Below are 21,450 nucleotides of genomic sequence, written 5' to 3' on the forward strand. Positions count from 1 at the left end.
TTAAAATAAGTACATTTACCCGCCCAGCGCGCCCGCGATGTCGGCACCCGAAGCCGATCTCTCGATCGTCTCTCGGGTGCTGTCGCTGCCATCTTGGGTATGGGAATCAGGAAGTGGAGCCTTTCGGCTTCATTTCCCGGTTCTCTACTGTGCATGCGCGAGTCGCGCTGCACAATAAGGATGGTCCCCGCTGTCTCTGGGATCCGTGTGTTTCCTAGGAGGCAGCGGGGGACTTTTGGAAAGGGGCGTAGATTCTGCGGAAAGGGGCGTTCCTTTCTGCAGAATCTACGCCAGAAGTGGGTGCAGATACCTGTACTGTACAGGTACCTGCACCCCCCTCCCCCCTGAAAGGTGCCAATTGTGGCGCCGGAGGGGGGAGGATTCAAATGAGTGGAAGGTCCACTTTAGGGTGGACCTCCGCTTTAAGTTCCACTTTAAAATACAAAGCCCCCATAAGCCACCATAACTCTGTCCTGAGCTACATTCCCAGGATTATTTCAAAATATCATCCAAACCACCCTCTTCCCTCCTTCCAAGACCTTTAGCTCCCTCATCACCTTTTCTCATGCTCTCCTCCAGGACTTATTTTGAGAGCATCTCATACCCTGGGAAATTTCCTACCCAGCCTCTCTAATTGCTGACTATCTCCTACTCTGCAGGCCTTCGGACAAGCCATAACTCTTTTTGTATTTTCAGGAATGTCTATCTCGCTTCTAGATAACAACTGACTGTTATTTTCTCAAACATCTCAGCCCCACACAGTTAGTACCTTTTGTATCACTTGATCTTTTTAGATTGTAAGCTCTCACAAGCAGGGCCATATGATGGTCCTTAGTACTATATACACTAACACTGCTGTAGTTAACCTGCTATGGTCCATAAATATTAATTATCTGCTAGCACAGATTAAAGTATTGTTTGTTTTGTCGTCAGATATGAAGAAGAAATGAACAGGCGTACAGCTGCAGAGAATGAATTTGTCCTGCTGAAGAAGGTAAGAATGTCATCTATTACTCCTTATGTTCCAGATGTTTGCATTTAGGGGAATAATGCACACCCCAATGAAAAAAGGAGGATTGATCTTTTTAAATGATCTCTTCTAGCACATCTAAAAAAATATTTTATACACCATTCTATTTATCCTTATAGTTGAACTCCAGGCACAAACACATTAACTAAACTATATTCCTCTAGTCTAACCCCTTTATGAGCACCCACTGTCTTTGCATACCAAGTTACTGTATTACCTTGTTAACATAGTGGTGAAATTAATATTTTGTGGTACATAGCCTGTACAGAATGCAGAGCTGTGGGAGGAACTCAACAGGTCCCCCCTATACAGATTGCTGGCAGAAAATTTGAGCAGGGATGGATAACAGGCAAATCACCTAGAACAGTGGTTCTCAACCCTGTGCTCAAGTACTCCCAACAGACCATGCTTTGGGAATTTCTCTTAGATAAAATAGCTGTCCAAAATAACAAGCCATTGACTTTGATTTAAAGCACCTATGCAAAGTAAAGGAAAACCTGAAAATATGGCCTGTTGGGGGTACTTAAGGACAGGGTTGAGAACCACCAACCTAGAGCAAGGAGAGATAGCAACAGTGACTGATCTACATTACTTCTACTGTATACAAAGGAAAAGTTTCAAGGTGAATTACTACAGATATCTAGAAAAGCACAACAGAATCCATGTAAAAATAAACATTCATTTTTGTATTTAGATAGTTTATGCTTATATAAGGGTTTAAAGAGTATATTTAGTCTAAATTATAAACATAAAAATCAGCATAAGGGACATAACTTACATTTAGTATGATATGTCCTTTGTGCTAATTCTTCTTGAGGAGAAATTGTTGTCTTTCCTAAACCCCCCACCCGCCCATACCTTTTTTTGGTCAAGATTCAACTAACTCAAGTTTATTGTAGGATGTTGATTCTGCATTTATGAACAAAGCTGAACTACAAGCAAAGGCCGATGCTCTGACTGATGAAATTAGCTTCCTGAGGGCTCTGTATGAAGCGGTAAAAATCTATCAACCTATTGCTAAAGGATTCTTAACTTTTATTGATTGATTGACTATCTATTCTTAATGTTTGGTTACTATTCATTCTGCAGGAGATCAATCAGCTCCAGGCTCAGATCTCAGACACTTCAGTCATTGTGTCCATGGACAACCGCAGAGACCTGGACCTGGACAGCATTATTGCTGAGGTCAGAGCGCAGTATGAAGAAGTCGCCAACCGAAGCAGAGCTGAAGCAGAAGCCATGTACCAGTCAAGGGTAAGTCTAATTTAGTATCTGCCAGATAAACAAAACACTCCTCATGTAGTATGAATACCAGTATTAAGAAAAAAAATAACATAACATGGCGATCTTTTTTTTCTAGTTTGAAGACTTGCGCACGGCAGCTGGCAGAAATGGAAATGATCTGCAAAACAGTAAAAATGAGATTGCTGAACTCAACCGAATAATTCAAAAATTTAAGGGAGAGATTGAATGTGCCAAATCTCAGGTACATCATGTATTTTTTTAAAAGGAAGAATGGTGAAATATAAATATATTTCCTAAGTGGTCCCAGAATTTCACCAATAATCTAGGCAGCATTTTTTATATTTAAATATACATTTGATATACATACAGTATATGTTAACTAATTTAACCTTTGGCAAATTGTTTCAACCCATATTTTGATTTGCATACACGTGTCATACTGCATTACCATAATGGTGATACCATTATTTACGATTGCAGCTTTGCATATTCATGTGGCATAAGACTATGACTGAATTTTAAATTTCTTCATCCCAACCCTTCACTTTCCCCAATTAAACATGTTAGACTGGCAGCCTTGTGCATTGCAATAAAAGCTGGCTGTCTCAAAGTGCATAACCTGCCTGATTAATGCTGTGGATTCAGCCAACAGTTAGCACAATGATATAGTTCAATCAGTCATTTTATACCATAAATACATAAATATATTAATACTACTATTTTGAAGATTGATACTTATCTGATGTGTCTGTATATTTTGCTGGGTTCTGCTTTTAAAGTGTCCTGTCATTACAGTAAGTATTTTAAATCCAACTTTACCTGTAAAAGGAGTCTTTGGTTATTTACATGTCTTACTACCTGTGATGTAGAAACAGCTTTGATGCTGAAGAATCTGAAATATGAGGGGATGCTGAAAATTTCAGGAGTGTTTATCTCCTGGGTCCCCTGCAATTCCCATAGGTTCCTCACTCCAACCTTCATGATATAGGCGTGTCATGGAAAAGATCCAGGAGATAGACACTCTTGGAATTGTTGCCTTCAGTTTGAACTTTAGCAAAATAGTTCTTAGGATTTAAGTGGTGCTCAGCAACATGGGCACCTGAAATGATAAGATGGTTCTGTCTTCTTTAACAGGCATTTCATGGTTTAAAATATGTATTACAGTGACAGGGTTGCTTATCATCATAAAAAGACAGAAACAATATGTGGTCTAATTGAAGGAAATTAAAGAAAGTAAGAAAAACATTATATTCATTACCGAAGAGATACTTAAATGTGGAATATCTGTTTAATTCCACAGAACTTTCAGTTGGTGATCCCAGTTAAATATTTTTTTTATAATAAAATTAAAAGATTTGGTCTAGATCAGTTTATTTGGTTACATTTATCTCCAAATGAGCTATGACTCCTCAAGATTAAAAATGTAGCTTATAACTTCATGTCAGTTCTACTTTTTTTTTTTTAATCCTCTTTCTGTATATTCTTGCAAAGCAACAACAACTACAATTCACAGATATTACACATTTTCTATCCTTATATAAGCCTTGAGTCTTCAGACCAATGGTGAACAACTCACTAGGAATAAATATCCTCAACTGTGGACCTTGGGGTTACACATAATTTTCAGTATCTGTGGTGCTATAGAATGCTATCAGGGACTGTGGATATCCTTCAGGATAAAAACCGTGATCCTACTCTCTCTACTGACTGCTGGGATCTGAGGGCCACACAAGTATCGAGGACCATAGACTAGGCAGAAGGGCTTGAGATAGCCATATCTACACTGGGCTATCAAAAAGGTTAAAAAAAAAATATTGTATTTCCAGCCAAAACATGGGAAGTAAATAAGCAAGAGATCAAATTATGCTCTTTCTGATACTATTAGCTTCTATATAATTAATTCCTTCTCATATTTTCCTAGCGTGCTGCCCTGGAAACTGCCATTAATGAGGCTGAGGAACGTGGTGAGGCTACTGTCAAAAATGCCAAACATAATCTGGCTGAGCTGGAGGCTGCCCTGCAGAAGGCCAAGCAGGACATGGCTCGCCAACTGAAAGAATACCAAGAATTGATGAATGTCAAACTGGCTTTGGATATTGAGATTGCCACATATAAGAAGATGCTGGAGGGAGAGGAGCACAGGTGATTTTGATATTGATGTCACCTAAATCTGTAACTAAAGTTTAGTAAAAAATGTTGTTGGGGATACAACACTAAGGACATAACTTGCCTCTAATGAAGCATCTCCCATGTCCTGCTGGCTGCGATTTACTGTTGAAATCCTCCACTGACTCCTGATACTCCCCACAGTGGTGATCTTCGAGCTCTTTGGGGTGTTAAGATTATCGGGAGTAACTGTAATCATTGCACTCTGTAAGTGGGGAGGCATGCTATCATTCTTCTACCCCTCCTTTTTATCTTATTGCTGTTAGTGGAATAACTTACATTCCACCACATAGTACAAAATATATAAAAGCGCAGGCAGGCTAACATGTACAGACCTATCCAGTATTATCAGTTCTGCACTACTCTGCATAAGCAACTCTAGTGCACAGTAGACACTAGACACAGTAATATACAAGTGTCTGATAATTAAAGTAAATGTTTTCTGAAAGAAACATTGTTGTGCTTTTTAAGGACAGTTTCCCGCACACTTTTTTTTTAATAAGTAATTTTTAACAAAGATATTTTTAAGGTACAAAATCAATTTATGACACGGTCTATACATGTGAAACTTGTTCATGGAGACCAGTGATAAAATACAGATTGCGTTACATGAACATCTTGAAATTTAATGGAAACATATATATATATATATATATATATATATATATATATATATATATAATGAAAAATTGAATTTTAGAGAAAAAATCTAAAAGGCCCTTATTGATTCAGGAGAATGATTATCAATAGTAGAATATTCAATACATCAATATTTGAAATAATATACAAGATATAATCAACATGGCATATTTACCCATTCCAAGTGGCTACTATTCTGAATTGTTGGATACCAGGATTTTTAAGATGGCTGCCGGGCTCAGGAATCTTCATGAATGTTAAAATATGTATTCATGCATGGTGCATGAGTGTCAGTCTGTCTTGGAGTGTGTGTATCTCTCAGTGTCCCTTCTCAGGGTGGGTCCCTGAGCTCCTCCTTATGACCATCTTTCCTGCTTCTTAAATATCCTCTTAACCAGTTGCCGACCGCCGCGCGACGATGTACGTCGACAGAATGGCACGGGCAGGCATATGGGCGTACCTGTACTTCCCTGCGTTCCCGCGGGTGGGGGGCCCGATCGGGCCCCCCCCCCCCCGGTGCCAGCGGCGGTCGGAATCCGTTCAGGAGCGATCCGGGATGAGGGGGCGGCCATTCATTCATGGCCACCCCCTCGCGATCGCTCCTGACGAATGGAAGTGCAGCGTGACATCACTTCCTCTCCTGTAATGTAAACACAGGCAGAGGAAGTGATGTAATCTCTCCTCGTATCGGTCTTTTTCGTTCCGGCACCGAGGAGAGAGGAACGGTGAGTTGCACCAACACTACACTAACAGTAGAACACGCCAGGCACACATTCACCCCCGATCACCCCCCCCAATCACCCCCCCAATCACCCCTGCACCCCCAGTCACAGTGACACCAATTGCAATTTTTTATTTTTTTTGCATTGGTGTCATTTGTGACTGTAATAACTGTTAGGGCAGTTAGGGTTAGCCCCTTTAGCTCTAGGCTACCCCCCTAACCCCTCCAATAAAGGTTTAACCCCGTGATCACCCCCCGTCGCCAGTGTCACTAATAAGCGATCGTTTTTCTGATCGCTGTATTAGTGTCACAGGTGACGCTAGTTAGGCAGGTAAGTATTTAGGTTCGCCGCAGCTTTTTATAGCGTCAGGGACCCCCATATACTACCGCATAAAGCCCCCTGATTGCCCCCTAGTTAACCCTTTCACCAGTGATCACCATATAACTGTTACAGGTGACGCTGGTTGGTTAGTTATTTTTTATAGTTTCAGGGCACCCGCCATTTATTACCTAATAAAGGTTTAACCCCCTGATCACCCGGCGGGTGATATAAGTTTGAGGGTCAGATAAGGTCTGCGTCACCCCAGGCAGCGTCAGGTTAGTGCCAGTACCTCTAACAGCCACGCGCAAAGCATACACCTCCCTTAGTAATATAGTATCTGATCAGATCTATATTAGCGTTGCCAGCATTTTAGGTTTCCCAAAACGCATTGTTAGCGGGATCAGCCCAGATACCTGCTAGCACCTGCGTTTAGCCCCTCCGCCAAGCCCAGCCCAGCCCACCCAAGTGCAGTATCGATCGATCACTGTCACTTACAAAACACAACACACATAACTGCAGCGTTCGCAGAGTCAGGCTTGATCCCTGCGATCACTAACAGTTTTTTTTGTAGCGTTTTGATACAGTCGTTGACAGCCTAGGTGCTTTTTTACCTGTGAGTCTCACTAGTGTACCCCTAAATTTAGAGCCCAAAATGGCAAAGCGAAGGTACACTAGTGAAGAGGCCTACACATTTCTGAGCATGACAGATAGTGAAGAGGACGTCACTCATCTGTCAGATTCAGGCTCAGAATACGATCCTGTAGAGGACAGCGGCTCCATGACAGATAGCTCTGGCGACGGAGATGAGGTCCCTGTTAAGGGCAGGTGTACCCGATCCCGAATGTATTCTGTTGTTCAGGTGGAGGAACCGCAGGTCACTCATATGGAGCAGAGACGTACTAGAGCCGCTCATCCTTCTGGTGAACTGGCAAGCACCAGCGGCCTAGTACACCCTGGACGTACATCCAGCACTGCAGTAGCACGTGGTGACGTGGCGAGTCCCATAAGTGCAGTTCAAGCTGGTGAGGTGGCAAGCACAAGTAGTGTCCCGCTGCCACCAAGACAAAGACAAAGACAGGCCCATCGTACCCATAGTGCCCTTCCTGCAGAATTCGCCAATCCTAATTGGGTGCCCACCACTTCTGCAGAACCCGTACTTCCCCCATTCACTGGCCAACCTGGCATTAACGTGGAAACAGTTGATTTTACGACACTTGACTTTTACTCACTGTTTTTTACCTCCCTTCATGCAGACACGACGGTCCAAATTCCTACGGCGACTGGTATTGTGGAGAAACCCCTCTGTGTCCACAAATATAACCTTAACATGGGAGGGGTGGACCTCAATGACCAGTTGTTGGCGCCGTATCTAGTTGCCCGTAAAGCCAGACGCTGGTACAAAAAAGTGTCTGTTTATTTATTCCAATTGGCTATGCTGAATGCTTATGTGCTACACAAAGCTTCAGGACGGACTGGATCCTTCCTTAAATTCCAGGAGGATATCGTCAGAGCCCTTCTGTATCCAGGCGGTGCTCCACCTCACGTTCCCCAACCAGATGCAGTAAGCCGGCTGCATGAGAGGCATTATCCTTATGTCCTCCCGAGTACCCCTACCCAACGAGCCCCCCAAAGAAAATTTAGTGTCTGCAGAAAGCGCGGATATAGGCGTGACACCCGTCATTATTGTCCCCGCTGTCCTGACAATCCTGGTCTTTGCATTGGTGAATGTTTTGAACGCTACCATGAACTAGTTGAGTTTTAGAGTAGGGTACAGCATTGCACAGGCTAGGCACACGTTCACAGGGTCTCCCAAGATGCCATCGCATTTTGAGAGACCCAAACCGCTGGAACCATTACAACAGAACTGTTAAAGTTACATAAAAAAGTGTTTAAAAAAATAAAAAGTAAAAAAAATAAAAAAAAATAAATAAAAATAGTTGTCGTTTTATTGTTCTCTCTCTCTCTATTCTCTCTCTATTGTTCTGCTCCTTTGTACTGTATTCTATTCTGCAATGTTTTATTGTTAACCATTTTTTGTTTTCAGTTACGCCATTCAGCTGTAGCGTGGATTTATTTATCTTGACAGCAACAGCGTTTGCTCCCACGATACGTAAAGCCGCGACTTCAGCGCTGTCGGAGGTGATTTCACCACCACAGTTAAAAAAGAGCATATATGCCGAAGCATGGGGGCATAAGGGGTGGAGGAGCGATCTGCTCCTACCTTTTGCGGGAGGATGCCCCCATGCTTCAGCATATATATATTTTAGGCACAGATTGTGTTAAATGTGTTATTTTTTGCTATTTTTTTTTTTGTATTTGCTTTGCAGGTATGGTAAGTCCTACTGTTATACTGTAATGTTACTTTGTTTTATTGTTAGCCATCATTTGCTTAGCAGGTACGCCATTCTGCTGCAGTGCGGATTTATTTATCTTGACAGCAACAGCGTTTTGCTCCCACGATACATAAAGCCGCGACTCCAGCACTGTCGGGGGTGATTTCACCACCACAGTTAAAAAAGAGCATATATACCGAAGCATGGGGGCATAAGGGGTGGAGGAGCGATCTGCTCCTACCTTTTGCGGGAGGATGCCCCCATGCTTCGGCATATATAAATGGTGCATGTATGCCCACCATTAGAAGTGGGTGGATGAAGGGAGGTATTCTAATGGTGGGCATACCCACCGATCAATATTTTTTTTTCGTTCAGCCCACAGGCTGCATGAAAAAAAAATTACAATATATGCCCAACCAGTTCCAGCAACATACTGGTATGTTGCTGGACTTTGAGTGCTTATACCAGAATGATGCCTGCAGGTTTAGGTATCATCTTGGTATCATTCTTTTCAGCCAGCGGTCGGCTTTTATGTAAAAGCAATCCTAGCGGCTAATTAGCCTCTAGACTACTTTTACAAGCAGTGGGAGGGAATGTCTCCCCCCCCGCACCATCTTCCATGGTTTTCTCAGGCTCTCCTGTCCCAACAGGGAACCTGAGAATGCAGCCGGTGGTTCCGCCAGCTGACCATAGAGCTGATCAGAGACCAGAATGGCTCCAATCATCTCTATGGCCTAAGACACCGGAAGCTACGAGCATTTCATGACTTAGATTTTGCGGGATGTAAACAGCGCCATTGGGAAATTGGGAAAGCATTTTATCACACCGATCTTGGTGTGGTCAGATGCTTTGAGGACAGAGGAGAGATCTAGGGTCTGATAGACCCTAATTTTTTCAAAAAAGAGTACCTGTTACTACCTATTGCAGTCATAGGGGATATTTACATTCCCTGAGATAACAATAAAAATCATAAAAAAAATATATAAATGAAAGGAACAGTTTAAAAATAAAATAAAAAAGTAAAATAAATAATAAAAAAAAAAAACACCCCTGTCCCCCCCTGCTAAGGCGCAACGTCGAACGCAAGCGTTAGTCTGGTGTCATATGTAAACAGCAATTACACCATGCATGTGAGGTATCACCACGAAGGTCAGATCGAGGGTACTAATTTTAGCAGTAGACCTCCTCCATAAATCTAAAGTGGTCACCTGTAAATGCATTTAAAGGCTTTTAAAAATGTACATAGTTTGTCGCCGATGCACGTTTCTGCGCAATTTTAAAGCATTTCGTGTTTGGTATCCATGTACTCGGCCTGAGATCATATTTTTTATTTCATCAAACATTTGGGCAATATAGTGATTTTTAGTGGATTAAAATAAAAAAAAGTGTGTTTTTTCCCCAAAAATGCGTTTGAAAAATCGCTGCGCAAATACCGTGTGAAAAAAAAAATGAAACACCCACCATTTTAATCGGTAGGGCTTTTGCTTTAAAAAAAACACTTCATGTTTGGGGGTTCAAAGTAATTTTCTTGCAAAAAAAAATATTTTTTCATGTAAACAAAAAGTGTCAGAAAGGGCTTTTTCTTCAAGTGGTTAGAAGAGTGGGTGATGTGTGACATAAGCTTCTAAATGTTGTGCATAAAATGCCAGGACAGTTCAAAACCTCCCCAAATGACCCCATTTTAGAAAGTAGACACCCCAAGCTATTTGCTGAGAGGCATGTCGAGTCCATGGAATATTTTATATTTTGACAAAAGTTGTGGAAAAAAGACATTATTATTATTTTATTTTATTTTTTTGCACAAAGTTGTCATTAAATGATATATTGCTCAAACATGCCATGGTTATATGTGAAATTACACCCCAAAATACATTCTGTTGCTTCTCCTGAGTACGGGGATACCACAAGTGTGAGACCTTTTGGGAGCCTAACCGCGTACGGTACCCCAAAATCCAAGCACCACCTTCAGGCTTTCTAAGGGTGTAAATTTTTGATTTCATTCCTCACTGCCTATCACAGTTTCGGAGGCCATGGTATGCCCAGATAGCACAAAATCCCCCCAAGTGACCCCATTTTGGAAAGGAGACACCCCAAGCTATTTGCCGAGAGGTATGGTGAGTATTTTGCAGACCTTCATTTTTGTCACAAAGTTTTGAAAATTGAAAAAAAGAAAAAAAATATACATTATTTTGTTTTCTTCATTTTCAAAAACAAATGAGAGCTGCAAAATACTCACCATGCCTCTCGGCAAATAGCTTGGGGTGTCTACTTTCCAAAATGGGGTCATTTTGGGGGTTTTGTGCTATTTTGGCATTTTATGGCCTTCGAAACTGTGATAGGTAGTGAGGAGTGAAATCAAAAATTTACACCCTTAGAAATCCTGAAGGTGGTGCTTGGTTTTCGGGGCCCCGTACGCGGCTAGGCTCCCAAAAAGTCCCACACATGTGGTATCCCCGTACTCGGGAGAAGCAGCAGAATTTATTTTGGGGTGTAATTTCACATATGCCCATAGCATGTGTGAGCAATATATCATTTAGTGACAACTTTGTGAAAAATTAATAAAGTTTGTAATATTCCCGCAACTTGTGGCAAAATATAAAATATTCCATGGACTTAACATGCCTCTCAGCAAATAGCTTGAGGTGTCTACTTTCTAAAATGGGGTCATTTGTGGGGGTTTTGTGCCATCTTGGCATTTTATGGCCTTCAAAACTGTGATAGGTAGTGAGGAGTGAAATTACAAATGCATGCCCTTAGAAATCCTGAAGGCGGTGCTTGGCTTTCGGGGCCCCGTACGCGGCTAGGCTTCCAAAAAGTCCACCACATGTGGTATCCCCGTACTCGGGAGAAGCAGCAGAATATATTTTGAGGTACAATTCCACATATAACCATGGCATGTGTGAGCAATATATCATTTAGTGACAACTTTGTGTAAAAAAAAAAAATAATAATTTTTTTGTCATTATTCAATCGCTTGAGGCAAAAAAAAAAAAATATTCAATGGGCTCAACATGCCTCTTATCAATTTCCTTAGGGTGTCTACTTTCCAAAATGGGGTCATTTGGGGGGGTTTTGTACTGCCCTGCCATTTTAGCACCTCAAGAAATGAGATAGGCAGTCATAAACTAAAAGCTGTGTAAATTCCAGAAAATGTACCTTAGTTTGTAGATGTGACAACTTTTGCGCAAACCAATAAATATACAGTTATTGACTTTTTTTACCAAAGACATGTGGCTGAATACATTTTGGCATAAATGTATGACTAAAATTGAGTTTATTGGATTTTTCTAATAACAAAAAGTAGAAAATATCATTTTTTTTCAAAATTTGCGGTCTTTTTACGTTTATATCGCAAAAAATAAAAATCGCAGAGTCAGTCAAATACCTTTAAAAGAAAGCTCTATTTATGGGAAAAAAAGGACGCAAATTTTGTTTGGGTACAACATTGCATGACTGCGCAATTACCAGTTAAAGCAGCGCAGTGCCAAATTGTAAAAAGACCTCTGGTCATTGACCAGCAAAATGGTCCGGTCTGAAAGTGGTTAAACAATAAGATCATAACATTATACTAAGTTCTGCCCAAAAGGTATGTGTTCCCTCCTCATTGGCAGGCAAAACGTAATGATTACCTTTCCCAGGAGCCTAATGATTTTAAGGTAATAGCACCTTCAACCACCAGGTGTCTCACATGTGTTTGGTGTTTATCTCTTTAAGTTAATATTTTATATTTATAATGTGTATTTTTTTTTATATATGTTCTAACAAATATATCTCTAGTGTTCATTGATGCTAGTAACCGACATAATAGAAAATATGCTTAACATACCGTATATACTCGAGTATAGGCCGACCCGAATATAAGCCGAGGCCCCCAATTTACCCCCAAAAAAACTGGCAAACTTATTGACTCGTGTATAAGCCGAGGGTGAGACATGCCTGTCCATCCCTGTGTGTGTGTGTCCGTCCATCCCTGTGTGTCCGTCCATCCCTGTGTGTCCGTCCATCCCTGTGTGTCCGTCCATCCATCCCTGTGTGTGTGTGTGTCCATCCATCCATCCATCCCTGTGTGTGTGTGTCTCCATCCATCCATCCATCCATCCCTGTGTGTGTGTGTCTCCATCCATCCATCCCTGTGTGTGTGTGTCTCCATCCATCCATCCATCCTGTGTGTGTGTGTGTGTGTGTGTGTGTGTGTGTGTGTGTGTGTGTGTGTGTGTGTGTGTGTCCAGCCTACCTGTGTCCCGAGCCTTTGTCCCGAGCCTCCGTCCCGTGCCTTGCCTCCTTGCCTCCGTCCCGTGCCGTGCCTTGCCGCCGTGCCTTGCCTCCGTCCCGTGTCGTGCCTTGCCTTGCCTCCGTCCCGTCCCGTCCCGTGCCTTGCCTTGCCTCCGTCCCGTGCCCTCTTCGTCGGCGCCTCGGCGGCCATTGTAAAATTCAAAAGCCTCCGCCTTCGCCTGTGATAGGCGGAACACTGAATTTCCCAGCAGCCTGTGTTCCGCCTATCACGGACATCGTATCATCCTCGTCCGTAGTACGAGGATGATACGATGTCCGTGATAGGCGGAACACAGGCTGCTGGGAAATTCAGTGTTCCGCCTATCACAGGCGAAGGCGGAGCCGGAGGCGCGGCTTTTGAATGATAGAATGGCCGCTGTCTGTCTGCTCGACACGCTGATCGAGCGGGCAGACAGCGATGACTCGAGTATAAGCCGAGGGGGGCACTTTCAGCCTCAAAAAAGAGGCTGAAAATCTCGGCTTATACTCGAGTATATACGGTAATTATTATATAAAATGGTTATATATATGTATAGCAATGTATAACTATAAAAAAAATTTAGTCCATTTAGAAAGGACACAGGTTATATATATCAATCAATATCACACAAAATTATTTATATGGATAACTGGATAATTCTGATATATCCAATTAATATTTGTTTATCTAAACATAGGTTAAATTCTTATACGGTTATTATCATGATTATATGTTTTTCATAATACTAATTCGTTGCTAAAACACTTCTATTTATAATCACACTTTCATATATATTTTCTTTATAACAAAGTTCGTTAGATCATTAGATACAAAAATTATAATATCTCTTTTGTGACCTACAAATATCACATATAATTTGAATGACTTATAATTATAATCATAGGTACTTTTAAAATATGTCTGATATCCCTTCGCCTCTCTCTACACCATGTTTTGAGATGGACTTTGAGCAGTCCAATAAATGTTTAGATAGCTTAGCTGTGTCCACAAGTCCCTAAAAATTCACACAATAGGTTTTGTTGGACAAGGTGTCAGCTATTTAATTTTGTCTTCATGGTTGTATATTGTCCAAACAGTCTTTACTTGAGCACGATTTTTTTTTCTAGTTAAGGATTATTTCCATGTGATAAATACTTAAAGTAATAAAGTAATTCCTTATGCAGATTTGGTCTTCTCAATCTAACCAACAAAGATAAGTACACATCTTTTTGTTTGGTGACAAAAGCTACCATTGTTCCAATCTCTTGTTTCAATACAGGGTTTGTAACAGTTATAGATAACTAATCCCCTGAACATTGTGATCATGTATTTTGCTTTAAAGGTCTCCAAATGGGTAACAGTTCAATAATATCAAAATTATAGTTCATCTACTTTTTTTTAGGCCTACTGAAATCTCTCATCTCTGCCAGTGAATATTAAATGTATTTCTTCATGATTTCACAACACAGAGGCTGCCATTGAAGCTACTTAGTACAGTTCTGGAGGTTATTATTGTTGCAAATGCTGGGGGCTTATTTTAATACCACACTATAGGCCATACACCATGAAGCAATGGCCACATCTCCAGGTGTTCAGCATATGGTGTACTATGCCATATTTTTTCTTCTTGTTACCTTAAGGAGTACCTTATAACTATGTATCCATATCTTGGTGCCTCTTGTTTATTTTGTCTTTAACCTCTTCCCACCCAGCCAGCAGAATGACAGGCAGGCGGTGGTTCTGTTATCCTGACTGGATGTCATATGACGTCTTTCAGAATAAAATGCTAGCGTGCGCCCGTGGGGCGAGCAGTGCAGCGATCAGTCTTGCGGTGTGTCAGTCTGACACACCGCAACTCTGATCTAGGTAAGGCTCTGATGGAGGCGCCTTACCACGGGATCAGCTGTGACCAATCACAGCTGATCACAACGTGAACCAGATAGTGCCGGTAAATGGCTTACCTCGGTTCGCGCTGACAGGAAGAGCTGATCCGCGGCTCTCCCTGTCATATTGATTATTAGTGCAGCCTCCACGAGGGGTGCCTATCAGCTGCCAATCAGTGATCATAAGCTGCCAGTCGGTGCCCCATCAGTAACTCCTGTCAGTGCCCATGGAAGTGCCAATCAGTGCTGATTGAGCCAATCAGTGCCCCATTAGTAATGCCTGTCAGTGCCCTTCAGATACCAATCCTTAGTGCCTGTCAGTAGCTCTTCACTGGGGCTGCCTATCCAGTGCCATCTATCATTGCCACCTATCAGTGCCGCCTCTCAGTGCCCATCAGTGCTGCATATCAGTGTAACTTATCAGTGCCTATCAGTGCTGCATATCAGTGCTGCCTATCAATGCCCATCAATTCTAAATATCAGTGCAACCTCATCAGTGCCACCTTATCAGTGCCACCCCATCAGTGCCCATCCCAGTGCTGCATCAGTTCCCATTAGTGCAGCCTCATCAGTGCCCATCAGTGAAGGAGAAAACAACATTTTAGAACAGAAACTAAGACATTTTTTATTTTTTTTCTAATTTTGGTCTTTTTTAATTTGTTTAGCAAAAAATTTTGCTAAACACCATTTTTTTGATGGCATGTTAAAAATGCTGTGTGTGGTTAAAGTGTGTGTGGTCAGTAGTTATATTTATAAATGAGTGCAGTTCAATATTTTCTTGTACATAACACTGTGAATCTTTTACAATCATCATATTAAAATGTGCACTTCCAAATAGAACATTAAATTCCCAAAGGAACTCCTCCATGCTTATAGCTAAACTTTACCAAACATTGTTCATTTTTCTTTTTCCACAAACTTGATGATATTATTTGCTGCCTTCTCCTACACCTCAGATACAATTTTCAGTATATATTATTACAATGACCCTAAATCAACATGCAAGAATGGCTCCTCTGCTAAAAACAAAAAAACACTATAGTGCTTCACCTTTTCAAAACTACTTTAGTCCAGTAAAAAAAACAATAAGAATACTTCTCTCAATGCTGGTGCACTTTAAATCCCAGAGCACACTGTAATATCTGGTATAATGACATCACATCCGACCATGAATTTCTTAAGGGTATCAGAAGCCTAATACCCCTGAGAAAGTCGCAGGTGGATGTGGTGTCATTAAACCAGACCGGAATTTGCAAAGTAAGCCAATGCTGATCTCCAGGCACTTAGGAGACATCCTCATTTATTTTTAAAGCAATATTACAGTGTGCACTGGGATTTAAAGTGCATCCGCATTGTGAGTAGTATTCCTATTGGTATTCCTCAAGAAGTAGATGCTCCTCCTATATAATGTATGAACAAAGACTTTGCCATGCCAACCAACCTTTTAGAAGAAAGAGAGATAAAGATATTGTCAGGCAGACTACAGGAATCCTTTTTGGAGGTAGTAAATACCAGAAAAGACTACAATTACACATTACTTATGCAGCTTTGCTGAACCCCCCCCCAGAATAACCCATATAAAGTGAAATAATAACCATACTTTGCAATATATGTTTAAACATATATTTTGATATTTTATTTCAGATTGTCTTCAGATGGCAATGTAAATATTGGTAAGTAAACATACTAATCTTTGCTGACAGTTGTAATTCCTAGGAACAATGCTTTAACTGTCTGTTATTTTCTTTTCTTTTTATTTAGCTATACTGCACTCCAGCCATGGGGGGAAACACCATTCAGGAGGAATGTCCCATGGGGGACATCATCATTTTAAAGGTGGATTCAGTTCTGGCAGTGGAAAAAGCCATGGGCATGTTTACACAAGCAAGCACCATTCCTGCCATGAGCACCACTGATAGAATGGGAACATAGATATGTCATATTCCCTCTCAACAATGCTTTTATTGCTGCTACCCTGTTATTCCATTCTGCTGTATTGTGTGTCTGCTTCCATGTATATTCACAGTTAAAAGCTCCATTCTTGTATAGCCATAAATACAGTAAGGGCCTTTGTCAAGTCAATGGGAAGCAGGTTGATGTAGTTTAGAAGGAGAAGTAAAAAGTAAAAAAAAAAAAAAAACGGTAGGTTGGACGGAGGTCAACTTCTGATCAATTGTACATGTCAATGTATTCTGAAAGATCCTAGAAATGTCTTAAGCTGATGTCAAATTCAAACAGAAAGTATCTGAAAGTAAGTTGCATTTTCCCATTGATACAAACTCAAAGCCGGCCAACACAGGCCAAAAACTGTTACCTTATCCTATTCCCTAATAAACTACTGTTTACAGATTTGTGCATTGTAGATTTTATTTTTCTTATTAAACCTTTTCTGTTGATAAAAAAGTTTGCAACAGACAGTACAAAATATAAGAGAAATATATCCAATAATGACATATATTTCAACAAATATCTTCCGCTGCAGTATGCATTTGGTCCATATTTTAACCAAACTGATGGGCACAAAACAAAGAAAATGGGACAACTAGAGAGCTAAAAGGGATTGAAGAGAGCGAGAGAGAGAAATAATTTACAGGTATAGAGGAAAGGGGAGCATGAATGGAATGGGTAGGGAAGGAAAATAAGGAATGGAAATTGGGGATATGGGCATTCAGTGGTTGGCAATCCCTGCACATTTCCGGCACCGTATTGCAATCTCACTGTGTTTGCGATTTACTGCGGGTGTCAATACAAAGTTAACAACAAAAGGATCGCAATTGCAGTGTGGTTTGCCTGAACCGAATCACATAGTACAAAACGACCATGTGATGCAGTTGTGGTGCAGTGCCAAAAAAAGGTGCCTGCACTTCAAAATGAATAGGCTCAAATTGCACCACACTGAATCACATGTGGCTTGCACAGGAATGCACTGCAATCAGTGGCGGAACTACCGCCATAGCAGCACATGCGGGCGCTATGGGGCCCGCAGTCAAATGGGGCCCGGTGAGGACAGGCGCTATGGCTCCGCGGGAGATAGCGGGCGGCTCCGCGGGTGGCCCGCGGGCAGTCCGCGGCTCCGCGGGCGGCTCCGGGGGTGAGAGCTGGCGGTCCGCGGGCGGCCCGCGGGTAGTCCGCGGCTCTGCGGGTGGTCCGCGGGTAGTCCGCGGCTCCGCGGGTGAGAGCGGGCAGTCCGCGGGGGGCTCCACGGGTCCGCGGGGGGCTCCGCGGGTCCGCGGGGGGCTCCACGGGTGATAGTGGGAGGCAGATGAGAGTGGCCGGTCCGCTGGTGAGAGAGTGGGCGTGAGCGGGCTGGCCAATCAGGGAGCTGACGGGCGAGGGAGCATAGAGATGACATCATCTCTCGCCGCCCTCTCATCCCTGCAGTGCAGTTCCCCCCTCACTGTGCAGGCAGCCAGGAAGCAGAGAGATGACATTATCTCTCTGCTGCCTGACTGATAATCTGCTGGCTGACTCTGTGACACAGCAGGAAAGTGGCAGAGCAAGTGACAATCTATAATGTGTGGCAGGCGACGTGGCAAGTGACAAACCAGGACGTGGCAAGTGACAATCCGTAACGTGTGGCAGGTGACGTGGCAAGTGAAAATCCATGACGTGGCAAATGACAATCCATAATGTGTGGCAGGCAACGTGGCAAGTGACAACCAGGGACGTGGCAAGGGACAATCCGTAACGTGTGGCAGGTGACATGGCAAGTGACAACCTGGATGTGGCAAGTGACAATCCGTAACATGTGGCAGGTGATGTGGCAAGTGAAAATCCGTGACGTGACAAGTGACAATCCGTAATGTGTGGCAGGTGACGTGGCAAGTGACAACCCGGGACGTGCAAGTGACAATCCATAATGTGTGGCAAGTGACAATCTAGGATGTGGTAAGTGACAATTTGTAATGTGTGGCAATCTAGGACGTGGCAAGTGACAATCCGTAATGTGTGGCAGGTGACGTGGCAAGTGACAACCTGGATGTGGCAAGTGACAATCTGTAACATGTGGCAGTTGACGTGGCAAGTGAAAATCCGTGACGTGACAATCCGTAATGTGTGGCAGGTGACGTGGCAAGTGACAACCCGGGACGTGCAAGTGACAATCCATAATGTGTGGCAAGTGACAATCTAGGATGTGGTAAGTGACAATCTGTAATGTGTGGCAATCTAGGACGTGGCAAGTGACAATCCGTAATGTGTGGCAGGTGACGTGGCAAGTGACAACCTGGATGTGGCAAGTGACAATCCATAACATGTGGCAGGTGACGTGGCAAGTGAAAATCCGTGACGTGACAAGTGACAATCCGTAATGTGTGGCAGGTGACGTGGCAAGTGACAACCCGGGACGTGCAAGTGACAATCCATAATGTGTGGCAAGTGACAATCTAGGATGTGGTAAGTGACAATCTGTAATGTGTGGCAATCTAGGACGTGGCAAGTGACAATCCGTAATGTGTGGCAGGTGACGTGGCAAGTGACAACCTGGATGTGGCAAGTGACAATCTGTAACATGTGGCAGTTGACGTGGCAAGTGAAAATCCGTGACGTGACAATCCGTAATGTGTGGCAGGTGACGTGGCAAGTGACAACCCGGGACGTGCAAGTGACAATCCATAATGTGTGGCAAGTGACAATCTAGGATGTGGTAAGTGACAATCTGTAATGTGTGGCAATCTAGGACGTGGCAAGTGACAATCCGTAATGTGTGGCAGGTGACGTGGCAAGTGACAACCTGGATGTGGCAAGTGACAATCCGTAACATGTGGCAGGTGACGTGGCAAGTGAAAATCCGTGATGTGACAAGTGACAATCCGTAATGTGTGGCAGGTGACGTGGCAAGTGACAATCCGTAATGTGTGGCAGGTGACGTGGCAAGTGACAACCCGAGACGTGGCAAGTGACAATCTAGGACATGGCAAGTGACAATCTGTAATGTGTGGCAGGTAATGGGGCAAGTGACAATCCGGGACTTGGCAAGTGGACAATCCGCAACATGTGGCAGGTGACATTCTGCAACGTGTGACAAGTGACAATCTGCATCTGGTGGCAGGCGACGTGGCAAGTGGACAATCTGCAATGTGTAGCAGGTGATGTGACAAGTGACAATCCTTAATGTGTGGCAAGTGACAATCCAGGACATGGCAAGTTACAATCCATAATGTGTGGCAAGTGACGTGGCAAGTGACAATCCAGGACGTGGCATGTGACAATCCATAATGTGTGGCAAGTGACAATCCAGGACGTGGCAAGTGACAATCCATAATGTGTGGCAGGTGACTTGGCAAGTGACAATCCGCAACATGTGGTAGGTGACATTCCGCAACGTTTGACAAGTTACAATCTGCATCTGGTGGCAGGCGATGATGGCAAGTGACACACTCAGGGATCCCACTGATTTTGCATTATGGTGAGTTGAACTATTTCATTTTATATAACAGAACAGAAATTGGTTAAAAGGCCTGGAGGTCAGCAATGTGTTCCCTTCAGGGGCTGCATAGAGTATACTGCATACTTTGTTGTTCAAAATTAATATAAGCCGTTGCCTGGGTACTGTGCCACATGGGTGTGGTAGTCTGTTGTTTAATGGCATTAGTTCATTTTTTTTGGTGGGGGGGGGCCCATACAACATTTTGCTATGGGGCCCTGTGATTTCTAGTTACGCCCCTGACTGCAATCTCTGTGCTATTCACATGTGGGTTATAGTGTGAAATGGGGCTTAATAAGTAACTCATAATCTTTATGTACTCTCTTTAGAGGAGATAAAGGTCTTGCAGATAGGTCTGAATTTCTGCCCTTGGGATAATATTAACATTTGTAAGTTTATAACATATCTAAACCCTTTTGCCTGGAATTTAACAATGAGAGTCATTTATAACAATTGGAATAAACCACATGTGGCAACCTTGGATTTGGAAAAATTGAAAGATTTTATCATCAATGACTTCCATGCACTTAGAGATCCTATGCATCTTATGGGGCTTACTGCATCTTCTGGGATCTTACTAATGCTCTAGTTTAGGCAACAAGCTTTGTGAGCTGACAACTCTTATGTCTAGGGACAAATTGAACCTTGTTGCAATTACAGAGACCTGGTTCAATTACTCAAATGACTGGGAAATAACAATACCAGGGTATACAGTATACAGGAACAACAGCGTAGGGAAGAGGGGAGGTGGAGTTGCCAGTTATGTAAAAAATAGCATAACATTAATGAAAAAAAAAGAATGAAATACTCAAAACTCTCTGCGTCTGCCTTCCAACCAGACAGGGATCCTCCCTTAGAACTAGTGTAGTATACCGCAGGGACGGGACAAGGGAAGGGCAGGAGGGGTGGCTGCCCAGAGCACTGCCTTATCATGTGAGGTTCAGGAGGCACCACAAGGAGATTGGGGGAAATTTGTGTTGAGAGGGGGAATTGGGGGGGGCGGCATGAGGTAAGAATTGTTCTAGGAGGGGAAATTTGGAGAGGTGTGCCAGGAGTGGTGAGATGAAGGAAGGGGATTTATGTTGACAGGGGAAATGGAGAAAGAGAATTTGTGCTAGGGTGGAGGATTTGGGGGATTTGTGCTAGAAAAGGTAATATGATGGGGGTGGGTAATTTATGCGAGGAGGGATGATTGGGGGCATTTGTGCTATGAGGGAAAATTTGGGGGGGTGACATTTTTGCTAGGATGGGGGATTGGGGGGAGGGGCATTTGTGCTGGAAGGGGAGATTTGGAGTGGGGGGAGAGAATTTGTGCTCAGAGGGAAAACTTGAGGGGTAAAGGATTTGTGCTAGGAAGGGGTATTTTTTTTTTGAGGGGGGGGGGGGGTTGTGCTGGGAGCATATTTGAGCTAAGCATGCAGATTAGCACTCAAT

At 42.8% G+C, this 21,450-nt stretch overlaps 1 protein-coding gene across 2 annotated transcripts in view; it reads left to right on the forward strand.

Moving 5' to 3' along the window:
• The window catches only part of LOC143983838 (keratin, type II cytoskeletal cochleal-like), a 51,399-nt gene extending 34,726 nt beyond the window's left edge, over positions 1 to 16,673 (forward strand). The window contains exons 3-9 of one of the 2 annotated variants that reach the window (XM_077483936.1): positions 934 to 994; positions 1,930 to 2,025; positions 2,120 to 2,284; positions 2,391 to 2,516; positions 4,197 to 4,417; positions 16,236 to 16,264; positions 16,353 to 16,673. In XM_077483936.1, coding sequence (XP_077340062.1) covers positions 934 to 994; positions 1,930 to 2,025; positions 2,120 to 2,284; positions 2,391 to 2,516; positions 4,197 to 4,417; positions 16,236 to 16,264; positions 16,353 to 16,507 — 853 coding nt within the window. In that variant the 3' untranslated portion in view covers positions 16,508 to 16,673. The remainder of the gene's footprint in view (positions 1 to 933; positions 995 to 1,929; positions 2,026 to 2,119; positions 2,285 to 2,390; positions 2,517 to 4,196; positions 4,418 to 16,235; positions 16,265 to 16,352) is intronic. The other variant, XM_077483935.1, reaches the window with a different exon arrangement.
• Positions 16,674 to 21,450: the final 4,777 nt, after the last annotated feature.

Source organism: Lithobates pipiens, unplaced genomic scaffold (genome assembly GCF_037356315.1).
Source record: "Lithobates pipiens isolate NorthernLeopardFrog02 unplaced genomic scaffold, aLitPip1_a1.2 Scaffold_16, whole genome shotgun sequence".
Lineage (NCBI taxonomy): Eukaryota > Metazoa > Chordata > Amphibia > Anura > Ranidae > Lithobates > Lithobates pipiens.